Below are 12,331 nucleotides of genomic sequence, written 5' to 3' on the forward strand. Positions count from 1 at the left end.
AGTGACCCCTAGTGGATGAAAAAGAAAATAGGATTTTGGTACTTACCAGGTAAATCCTTTTCTTTGAATCCATAGGGGGCACTGGACGCCCACCCAGAGCAGTTTACCTGGCTTGTGGTAGGTTCAGGGGATCTTATGGTAACACACTCTCACCGACTGGTTCAAATTAGCAAGTTTATCGGGTTGGTGTCAACTGATAGTTGTCAGTAACGTTATGTGTCAACTTTATTGTTGTCCGTTTGTTATATGTAATTCTTCATTAACCTCTATAGCTCCTGTTCGGCTCAGTAAAAAAACACTGAGGTACTCTGGGATATGGAGGGGGTAAGTACTCTCAAATTTTAATTTATTCAGTGCCTAGTTCCTGTGGAACCGTCCATATCCCAAGAGTACTCCAGTGCCCCCTATGGATTCAAAGAAAAGGATTTACCTGGTAAGTACCAAAATCCTATTTTCTGAGTGTTGCTATGGCTACGGTCCCTTAGTACCACACCAATAATTCATCAAACATCTCTTCCCAACCAAGTGATTTCTTATCTGCCAACATCCCCATCATTATTTCAACATCCGATATGATCATCTATATTCTCCTTGTGCTTTACTAGTACAGTGTTTCTAATCTCTCCTGGCCACTTCCCTTGCTCTGGCTCTTCTTGTCACCATTATAGCCAAGGCCTTGATCTTATTTTCTCCAGACTTTGTTCAGGTTCTGATTTTATTTACCCTGCTTTCCTTTTCTCAGACATCACATTTTTATGTGCCTTCTTCCAACACTTTCAATTATTTTCACTAACTAGCCCCCTCTTACCTACATCACCATGAAGAGGAAGTATTTACTTTCTTCTTTTCATTCCACTCTACTACCTGTCGACCAGAATATGGGGGGTTATTTAGTGCCAATTGCAGATTCTGCTAAAAAGCAGAATCTGCAATCCGTTCCTTCACATGCTGGGGGCCGCGCATCGCAGGGCAAGGCCACCTAGCATGAAGAATGGCCTGCCCAGCGTCTGCAACCGCAATTTAATTGTGGTTGCAGCAACTGTGGATAGCCCTCTGGGCTGCATATGTCTGACACCATTTTTTTTAGATTGGAGTGGCTGTGCGTGATGTAATGCAGCTGCTCTGATAAAGCCGCCTACCCACTTTAATTTTTTCTGCGCTGCCTCCACATTGCTCCGTCGCTGCCCACCGACGACAGAGGCATTCGCAGCCAATGTGATCACAATGCATTTAGCAGTCAGGCATGTGTAGGACGGTACTTATGTGTGTGCACAGCCGCTACTGCCAGGGTTATTGCAGTTGCATTGTTTAGCGATGTGACCTGAATATTCCCCTATATCCCCTCCCTAATAAGTCTATAGCTGTTTCCTGTGCTCATCCTAACCTTAGCTCGCATGTGTAATCTTCAGCTACTCACTAGTATTCAGGGGTGGATTGGCCATAGGACTCACCAGGAAGATTCCTGGTAGGACGACGTGCCTGTGGGGCCTGGTTTGTGTGTTGTCACGTGGCCCTACGCCCCACATGATAGTCAGCCCACCGCACTCAGTACACTGCATTGTCCCCATTCATTCCATCTCTGCAGTACAGCAACTCTGCCATCCAGTGATGTTATACCTCTTGTGCTGCCCATGTCAGGCTACAACTGCAGCAAAAGATGCAAGGAAGGCGGCAATTGCATACAATCAGGCCCTATGAAGAAGGATCCCGTCGCCCCCTCAACAGACCCCACTCCCATTAGGACTGCTTCCATAAATTTCCTGGGCTGGTTTTCCATCCCAATCCGCCCCTGCTAGTATTTCTCCATATCTGTTGAATTATGTGGTTGTAACACCAATTCTGAAAAAACTTTTTCCGTCCAAAACTCTCTGTTAGGTTACCAGCTCATCTCTTAATTCCCATGCTTCCCCAAGATCCTTTAGCAGCTTGCCTACATTTGCCTCAAATGCTTAGTTTCCTCATGTCATCTATAGCTACTTCTTCAGGCTTTTGTTCCCAACACTCCAGAGCCCCCACTGACAAAGGTGGTCAATATATTAATTACTCCTAAGTCTAAAAGCAGAAAATATTCTTCTGTTGCTGCTCTGATGTCATTGACTACATTTGATACATGAATTTTATTGGATTCTGATATACAAAGCCATTCACAAACACTTCACAAGCACAAATCCTCTCCCTTTCTTTTCAATTTACAGTATCTGCTAATTGGGTCCTCCGACTAATCTCACACAGAGCTGGCAGTCTCAGATGGAGGAAACCACTCCCTCTGTGGGACTGCCAGTTCAGAGTGCGATTAGTAGTAAGAGCTTCCAGCATTGCTGCCTCGTCACTCAGATTGTGTGATCACCACCAGCCTCTGCTTGCAGACCCCTAGTGAGCCTACATGTTTTGATGGCCCTATCCACTATTACATAGAATAAGTCAGTGGCGTCATGAGGTGGGTGCGGGGGGTGCGGCCCGCACCCGGGTGTCACCCTGCAATGGGGTGACACCAAATTGAGCCGCACACTCGCACCTGCTGTATCCCCATTCCCTTCACACTGTCAGACAGACAGCACAAACCCAGCCGCGGTGCACTCACACCTGCTGCATCCCCATTCCCTGCTTCATGACAGTGATGACACTGTCACACACAGCACGGACCCGGTTGTGGCAGAGTCCTCCAGGCGTGGGGGGGAAGTGATTTTCAGTCAGCAGGGTGAGGGAGGCATTGGGGGTGTGATCATTGTTGCAGGCGGGGGTGTATGATTTTGAGTCGGCGGGGGTGCGATCATAACTGCACCAAGCACTACAGTTATGATCGCACCCCCGCCGACTCAAAATCCTATCCAGAACCGGAGATAACGGAGCCCAAAGTCGGGGAAGTTTTGCTCCGGTTCCTGGGGGGCTAGAATAGTGGGGGGGTGAATTCCCCTGAGAGAGCAGATTCAGGCCTGAACGTATATAATGATTGTCTGTAAACCCCTCCTAACCGGAGAACCAAAATCGCCATAGACTTTAATGGGGCAGTTCTCGGTTGAGGTCAACGGCTTCCAACCGGTGTAGCTCCAGTTTCAGGGGGATTATACATAAGCTGATTGGCTCTCTTGAGAGAGGAGATCCAGACCTTCAAAACATATATCTCTGATTGTCTGTGCACCCTTACTAACCAGAGATAGAACCAGACAAATTTGACCCATATAGCCATAGACTTTAATTCGCGGTTGAACCTGGATATCTCAGCCACCTTTAGGGTCACAAACTAGGTACTGGTCTCAGTAATTCATTCTAAGACTCTAAGCTATTAGGGGACACCGAAACCATGTCTCTACCTACCCGGGAACCGGAGATACAAACAGGTCGAAAAAATTACGAAGTCCTCACTTTGTAAACCAGACTAGCGAGTGCCGGTTTGATTGCGTTTCGCCCCTTTGCACCCTAATTATGTGGGTGGATTAATTGGAACTGGAGATATTGGAGTCCAAAGTCGGGGAACTGCATTTCAAAATTGACTTGGAATTCCAACCGGTGTAGCTCCGGTGAATGGGGGTCTAAAAATATGGGCATTGGCTCCCCTGAAAGGTGAGCTCCCCCTCTTAAAAAACCTATATCTCCGTTTTCTGATACCATCCTCGGAACAGGAAATATTCGAGTTCAAAACAGGTCCACTCGGTCCCATTGACTTATAAAGGTGAATTAAGACTCCGCCGCAGCCGGTTCCATACATGAGGGTCTATTCATGTACAAATGCGATGTTTTGGTCTAACTTATAACCAAATATTGCATTTGTCTGGGTTTTTATCTTATCTTTACTGCAATTCATTAATCCTTGCCTGAACTCTGTCGCGTAGGGCTAAACTGCCTGTCCACAATGCCCTCTTTTCTGCTGCTGGTGCGCCTGCATCGCTGATCTATCTCTTGCGCATGCGCACCTCACGCTTGGTGAGCAGCCCGTCAAGTGTTTGCTAAGGAGATTCCTCAAGCCGGAAGCAGTGCAAACTGTGCAAAAGGGGCGGACCTTGTGGGACGGAGTGGCCAGGCCGCCAGGACAGGAGCAGAGGAATCCGCATAGAACAGGGCTCATCGTGTGGCAGGTAGACACTATGCCATCGTCTGGTGGCGAAACAGCACAGAGGAGAGAAGCGGAAAGCACAGCTTTCTACATGAATTGCCGATACCATACAAGTGTATGGTACTGCGATTCCAGCACAGAGCAGGGATAACACTGGAGAAGTAATAACGTTCTCCATGGTAACCTGCTCTGTGCATTGCGGGAAGCAGAGTAAAACCCTGTTTACTGCAAAACAGGGATTTTCTCCACTTCATGAATAGACCCCTAGGTCACGTTTTCATCATGCACGTTGGTTCCGTGACGTCATCACGCCGCCGCTCGGCCGCTTACACATTTTTTTTTACACATGCGCCAGGTAGATCACGTTATACACATTGCACCAGGTGGAGCACGTTATAAACATTGTGCCAAGTAGATCACGTTATACACATTGCACCAGGTGGAGCACGTTATAAACATTGTGCCAGGTAGAGCACATCATACACATTGCACCAGGTGGAGCACGTTATAAACATTGTGCCAAGTAGATCACATTATACGCATTGCGCCAGGTGGAGCACGTTATAAACATTGTGCCAGGTAGAGCACATCATACACATTGCACCAGGTAGAGCACGTTATACACATTGCACCAGGTGGAGCACGTTATAAACATTGTGCCAGGTAGAGCACATCATACACATTGCACCAGGTAGAGCACGTTATAAACATTGTGCCAGGTAGAGCACATTATACGCATTGCGCCAAGTAGAGCACATTATACACATTGCACCAGGTAGAGCACATTATACACATTGCGCCAGGTAGAGCACGCTATACACATTGCGCCAGGTAGAGCAGTCACTTTGGGAAGGAATCCTCTGTGCGTCAGCAGTCGCTATTTAATTGCTGCGTGTGCAGATTTGGTGCATGTGCTTTGGCAGAAAATCACTCCACTGTGTCCAAAATCTACATTGTGTCTACATATGAATCAGGCCCTGAGTGAATTTTACTTAAAAGGTATATGGCTATTTCACATTTTATTATTATAGATATAATAGATTCAATCTTGTAAAGTACCCTTGCACTATGCATTTTTTATATAGGGGCAGCACAGATGGTGTAATGGTCAGCATTACTGCCTCATAGCACTGAGGTCATGGGTTCGATACTAACCATGGCCCTAACTATGTGGAGTTTGTACATTCCCCCTATAGAGGCGAGGGTTTCCTCTGGGTACTCCGGTTTCCTCCCACAATCCAAAAATATACTGGTAGGTTAACTGGCTCATAACAAACATTAACCCTAGTGTAAATGCGTGTACATGTGGTAGGGAATATAGATTGTAAGCTCCACTGGGGTAGGGACTGATGTGAATGGCCAAATAATCTCTGTAAAGCGCTGCGGAATATATGTGTGACATATAAATAACTGGTAATAAAAAAAAAATGTATAGTATAAGATTTGGCATATTATATCTATAATAATCTATGGGGTTAATTTATTAAGATTACAATTTACACTGTAAACATCATTAGTGAACACACATAACCTTCTATATTATCGTAGGCTATGTAGTAATGTGCCATATTCAGAATCTTGGGTAACATATAAAAAAACCTCATTGCATTGCAAACCAGTTTTACAGTTTGTGGCCTGTAAGTCATGAAACTGTCGAGTTTAATAATTTGGGCATTCAGTCTTATTTGCATAACTCTTATGTAAATGTTATTACATTTAGGTTGTGTATATTATAAGATGTTTATGTTACTGCTATTGCATCAGTAATATACAGGAATTAGGATTTACAAGTAAAACTAGTACAGAAACACTACTAAGGGTTCCGTGTGGTGTGATACGGAAGGAGGTCCATGGGGGTGACACCAACCCTAGTGACGCCTCTGAAATAAGTCACATCTCAATTAATTATCAGTTATACTGTTATAACTACAGTACATTGATTTTTATTTTTTAATAATAGTGGCTTAATCCTACTAAAGTTTTAGGATTATTTTTTTTCAGATGGAAAAATAATTCTATAATTTTAGTAAGGAAAATTATTTTAGAACACGATTGGGGATATCATATTAGCCCACAATTATTACCATGGCTAATGGATTCCCCCGGGGTTATCCAATTAGCCCCATGGCTGACAATTATTTGGGATTAGGTTTATGAAGCATTATCCACAAAATAACCAGCCCCAGGAGACCCATTTTTGAGGCAATAACACATTCTACTGGGAACTTATCCCTGATCCCATGTGTTACCATAAGGAAAAAATGTCTCTAATTGTATAGCCCAAATTTGATCATCAGTCAAAAATAGCGATATTATCATGAGGTAAAGTACCACCGACAATAGGATACCCCTTATGCCACTATCATAAAAAAATCAATGTATTTATAACAGTGCAATTGATAAATTAATTTGATCTAATGTGAATTATTTGATATTGTTGTAGTGAACCTTAAATTACCCTACCCATAGCACACAAACACATGATTCTGAGTCGATATTCACGCAAATGGTTAATTTTCTTTCAACTGTGCATTTGTCGTAAAAAAGTCGTACTGCGCATTTGTCCCACAGTGTATGCACACAGAGGTACAGTAACAATTGAGATGTGCTCAGAAATATATGAGAAATGTATTGGGGTGTTCCTGTGCGGTTGCTATTCAGACACACAGATATGCATATGTCTAATGGGCATGTCACTGTATGCCATTGCTTAAGGTGATACAAAGTAGATTACCTGTATGTGGTGTACCGTGTGCAGTAGCTAGGCAAATGTAGATCCCCTTAAGTCTAAAGGTAGGAGCAACAACTGTTTGTAAGTATGCTTAGATTTCCCAGAAATCTCAACTGTTTAGGCTAGCTTATCACATTTTCAAACCATTACAAACCAATATTGCTATGTGACTTGATCTTATGGCCTGACTAAGCACTTTATACATTGCAATGTGACTGGACGGGTCTGGGACTCCAGGTCGACAATAAAAAGGTCGACACACCTTAGGTCGACACCAATTTGTCGACACACCTTAGGTCGACATGGACAAAAGGTCGACGTGAACAAAAGGTCGACAGGAACAAGGTCGACATGGAAAAATGTCGACATGAGTTTTTAATGTTTTTTTGGTGTCGTTTTCTTCGTAGAGTGACCGGGAACCCCAATTAGTGCACCGCGTCCCCTCGCATGGCTCCGCTCCACTTCGCTCGGCACAGATTACCGTTCCAATCGTATTCCACGTGGATCGTTAAGAATGAAAAGGTTCCAAAAAAGAAAAAAATTGTGAAAAACTAATGTCGACCTTTTTCCATGTCAACCTTGTTCCTGTCGACCTTTTGTCCATGTTGACCTAAGGTGTGTCGACCAATTGGTGGCGACCTAAGGTGTGTCGACCTTTTTGTTGTCGACCTGGAGTCCGGATACCGTCTGGACTAGGGGCCTAATTCAGATCTGATTGCAGCAGCAAATTTGTTAGCAAATGGGCAAAACCATGTGCACTGCAAGGGGGGCAGATATAGCATGTGCAGAGAGAGGAAGATTTGTGTGGGTTACATTGTTTCTGTGCAGTGTAAATACAGGCTGCTTTAATTTTACACTGCAATTTAGATTTCTATTTTAACACACCCCACCGAAATCTAACTATCTCTGCACATGTTATATCTGGCCCCCCCCCCCCCCCCGCAGTGCACATGGTTTTGCCCATTTGCTAACAAATTTGCTGCTGCAATCAGATCTGAATTAGGCCCTAATATGCAACCTGTGGCACTAAACCTCAGGTATTAAATTCCTATTTTCCTGAAGATTGTAATCTTGTGAGCGGAGGTCTCTTAATTCTTGGTCCATCTATTAATACCCAGTCTTGTTTTATTAGCATTTGTTTCCAATTGTAAATTTCCTGTGGATCATGCTGGCATTATATAAAGAAATGTTAAAAATAACAGAGGAAGGAGCAGGGTGCTATGAAAGTAAAAAGAAGTGACCTGAGTCTCCTTTGAAACTAATATTGTATTGCCAAATTCTATATGAAACAAAGTTCACATATCCAACTTGTTCTAAATACCCAGCCAGTTTTCTTACACAAATAAATGGAAGATTTTACATTTGTATTTTTTACATTTACAGAAAAAAAAGAAAAGCATTATGGAGAAATGAATTAGATTACATTTGGTAAACATTCTATTAAATAAAAGACCAATAATAACTGAAATGTGAATTGTAAAAAGACACTGGGCCTAATTCAGATCTGATCGCAGCAGCAAAGTTGTTAGCTAAGGGGCAAACCCATGTGCACTACAGGGGAGAGGGGGGGGGGCAGATATAACGTGCAGAGAGAGTAAGATGTGGGTGGTGTGTGTTAAAACTGAAATCTAAATTGAAAGGAAAAATAAAGGAGCCAGTATTTTCCCTGCACAGAAACAGTGTAACTTACCCAGATCTAACTCTCTCTGCACATGTTATATCTGCCCCACCTGCAGCGCACATGGTTTTGCCCATTTGCTAACAAATTTGCTTCTGCGTTCAGATTTGACTTACCCCCATTGTTCCTGACAATGTGAAAAATATCTTACCTTTGAGAGAATATCATGTCTTTTTTTACTTCATATCGGACTCAGAATCAGGCAGATCAGATGATAGAACACTTCTATTATTAGTTTAAACCAGTTCTGCACAAATTACAGGTTCCCCTGGTCAGACATTTGTCCGATAATTACTGGCAAGAAAATCTCAGCTCTAACTCATATGCAATCCACACGAACACTGAAAGTCTCTGATACTAGTGCTAGTTTCATTATTACACACTGTGAACTAATTGGTTTGAACACATTGTTTTATTGGACGAAAGAACATTACCTGATATAAGCACAGAATTCTCTGTCAAGTCCCTTAAGGTTACGGAGGAAACTGGAATGTTGTTGCTACAAACTAGAATTTGTTTTCAGTAAAAACAATGTTGGCTGTGAGATAGATGAATCATAGTCTCTGATTACTGTACACTGTGCTTGGGAGAACACAAACCGCAGGAGACAAAAACACTGCTTTATTTGATATGAAGCTTGCTTGGGGGGGAAATGGAAAAGCATGCACTTTTGTTTTGTGCATTTATTAGAAATTGCTTAATAAACATGAAAATACGTAGGGTGCACAGTGAGCTGTAATTGAATACCTGGCAAGAACATATACCGGTACTTTCAATGAGAACTACAGCAAAAATAGGGCTATCTATCTGGGAATATTGAAGTTATGAATAGAGCTTTTTTCCAAACACAGGCCATGTCACAGAACTCTGTGGATCTGCAAATACAATCTTTTTTTCTCGCCATTCCTCCTGTTATCTATTTTCTACTGTATTTGTAAATTTGAATTATAGGAATTAGATATACAGCTGGAGCAATCATGTTGAATTCATTCCGCTGTGCAATGTGGATAGAGCAAGCTTGGGAATGCAGATTATTTGGCGAAAAATGTTGCGGCCAAATGCGAAATACGAAGAATATTTTGTTAAGCCATTTTAGATTTTTTTTTTCATATTGAGGTATTATGGAGCTATAAAAAAGTTACATGTAAATAAAAAAAAAATAGATTTAACTATGCTGAATGTAATTAGCCTATAAGTGCTAAGGTCTCTCATAGGAAATGATGGAAAGAGACAGAAGGTACATATTAACAATAGGGTTACAAGGTTAAGCTGGACAGGATCCCAGAGATTATTCATTTGGAGAGGGAAGGGACAGATGTTTTGTTTTCTTCATAGCCACCAAGCTGAAATATACAGTACTTGTCATATGTGTTAGACTGCTTTGTAACAAGTGAAATATTTAATATACACTGGTGCAATAACCTCTATAATTTAGCTGCTCCTGTTTGACTCATCACATCTTTTAGATTCATGTTTAATACAGTTTTTTCATTAATCAAGTCTCTAGCAGTGTTTATTTTGACAAGGATTTTCAATTTAATTTTTGTCTTAGTCGCTTACTTAGAGTTGTAGTCGGTTTATAGTCTTTAGTCTTTTTCTTTTGCTTCGTTTTAGTCAAGATTTAGTCAGTGGATCTCAGATTTAATTTTAGTCTTATTTTAGTCAATGTTTTAGTTATAACTTTTGCAAACAGTTTAATAATACTGTAATGGATTTTATTAAAAAATTCCCTTGAGAAGTTTGCATACCTTTAACTATGTGTTTAGCAAACTAGACTCAGTAGGCTAATTTACTGTAGCATTCCCATATATCTTTAGTAATCTAGGCTCAGTAGCAATGAAAATGTGTTACATACTGAGCCTGACTTACCATAGTGCTCCCACATATCATATATAAATAAATGCCTTAAGCTTGTTAGAACAAATGCAATACGCAATCCTATTTCATTATTTATTTTATGCAAATCTCTAGAACATATAATTTATTTTAAAACCCTACTTCTAGTGTTAACTCCGGTGTCCTTTGACAAGGATTTTAAATTTAGTTTTAATCTCAGTCACTTTTTTTTTTTGCTTTAGTTTAGTTAACATTTAGTCACAGGATATCAATTTTTAATTTAATCCAATTTTAGTGTAATTTTAGTAATAAAATAAACTATAGTTGATGAATACTTTTAGTCATAATTTGCGTCAACAAAATTAACACTCATCTTTAGTAAGGCATATTGTAGCAGATGGTCTGTACATTTCATACACTTGTAACAGCAAATAAAGACATTCATTATTAAGTACTGTAAGTTTATACTACATATTTTTGCACTCTCTCCTCCGAGAGAAGCTCTGAGGAGATTACAGCTGACTGCAGGTGGGAGTGGAGTTCGGCACCTCATGTCACTAGATGTGCTCTAGTGAATTGCGGGTTTGATCGAAATAGGACAGGGCCAATATGATGTGATTTTAATAGAGCTATGTCATATTGGCCCTGCCCCCTCTCAGTTTACCCGCGATTCACGGCATTAACCTCTCCATAGTGCCCACTTCGCTAGTAGGTGGAAGGGATGTGGGAAGACAGCCTAATATTCCAGTGGTCCAAAGTCCTCCCACAGCTTCCAGGAGAGCAGGCAAGTATGATGTAAGTTATGGAAGAAACCAGGTGGCGCTTAATAATACATTCAATGAATTTGTAATACAAGTAATATTTATTTCAATTAAATAAGTAATTTTTATTTCAAAGAAATGTTACTAATATACCTCAAAGTGTGTCAGTAAAATTATTTACCACAGGTAAGCATTGTACATATCAACAAAATACACATACATTGAATAATGCATTCATATGAATAACCCAGTGGTTCTCAAACTGTGTGCCGTGGCACCCTGGGGTGACTTTAGACACTTGCAGGGGTGCCCTCGGTTAGTGGTACAGGACCAATTACAATTATTTGTGGTCAATGTAATAGGCAAAACCAGTGCTGGTGACTGCCAGTCAGAAAATATGTGGACAAACAGAAACAGATCCTGTCCCTCACCACACAATTGAACCTAAGGATTATTTTATTTATTTATTAACAGTTTCTTATATAGCACAGCAAATTCCGTTGCGCTTTACAACTAGACACAATTAGAAGACAAAACTGGGTAAAAACAAACAGTCATAGGAGGTAAGAGGGCCCTGCTCGCAAGCTTACAATCTATGGGGAAATAGGCATTGATACACAAGAATAGGTGCTATCTATTGCATAGTTGTTCACCAGATTGTAAAGGTTATTGGTGGGCTGCATGATATCACATCACAGTAGTGATGAACCAGAGTCAGGAGGAAAGGAGACTGAAGAAAGAAAATATGTGAGGATAAGTGTGGACTGTACTGTGGGGATATAATTGGATAGGAAAGCTATGAAGGTAATGTAAGCGGTTCTGGAATTTGATAAGCCTGTCTGAATGGGTGAGTTTTCAGGGAACGCTTGAAGGTTTGAAGACTAGAGGAGAGTCTTATTGTACGTGGTAGGGCATTCCACAGAGTGGGTGCAGCCCCAAGAAAGTCCTGTAATCGTGCATGGGAGCAAGTAATGAGTGTGGAGGACAGATGTAGATCTTGTGAAGAGCGAAGGGGCCGGGTTGGGAGATATTTTGAGAAGAGATGTATATTGGTGTAGTATGGTTAATAGCATTGTGTGTAAGTAAAAGTATTTTATACTGAATATAGTAGAATACAGGTACAAATGGAGGGACTGACAAAGTGGGTCTGCATACGATGAATGTCTAGCTAGGAATATTAGCCTCACAGATGCATTCAGAATGGATTGTAATGGTGAGAGTCTCTTCTCAGTAAGACCAGTAAGAAGACTATTGCAATAATCAATGTGGGAGAT

At 41.3% G+C, this 12,331-nt stretch overlaps 1 protein-coding gene across 1 annotated transcript in view; it reads right to left on the reverse strand.

Moving 5' to 3' along the window:
* Positions 1–8,784, reverse strand: part of ARHGAP28 (Rho GTPase activating protein 28) — a 320,532-nt gene extending 311,748 nt beyond the window's left edge. Inside the window, exon 1 of the mRNA XM_063923510.1 lies at positions 8,612–8,784. Within this exon, the coding sequence (XP_063779580.1) occupies positions 8,612–8,628 (17 nt within the window). The 5' untranslated portion in view covers positions 8,629–8,784. The remainder of the gene's footprint in view (positions 1–8,611) is intronic.
* Between the last annotated feature and the right edge of the window lie 3,547 nt (positions 8,785–12,331).

Source organism: Pseudophryne corroboree, chromosome 5 (genome assembly GCF_028390025.1).
Source record: "Pseudophryne corroboree isolate aPseCor3 chromosome 5, aPseCor3.hap2, whole genome shotgun sequence".
Lineage (NCBI taxonomy): Eukaryota > Metazoa > Chordata > Amphibia > Anura > Myobatrachidae > Pseudophryne > Pseudophryne corroboree.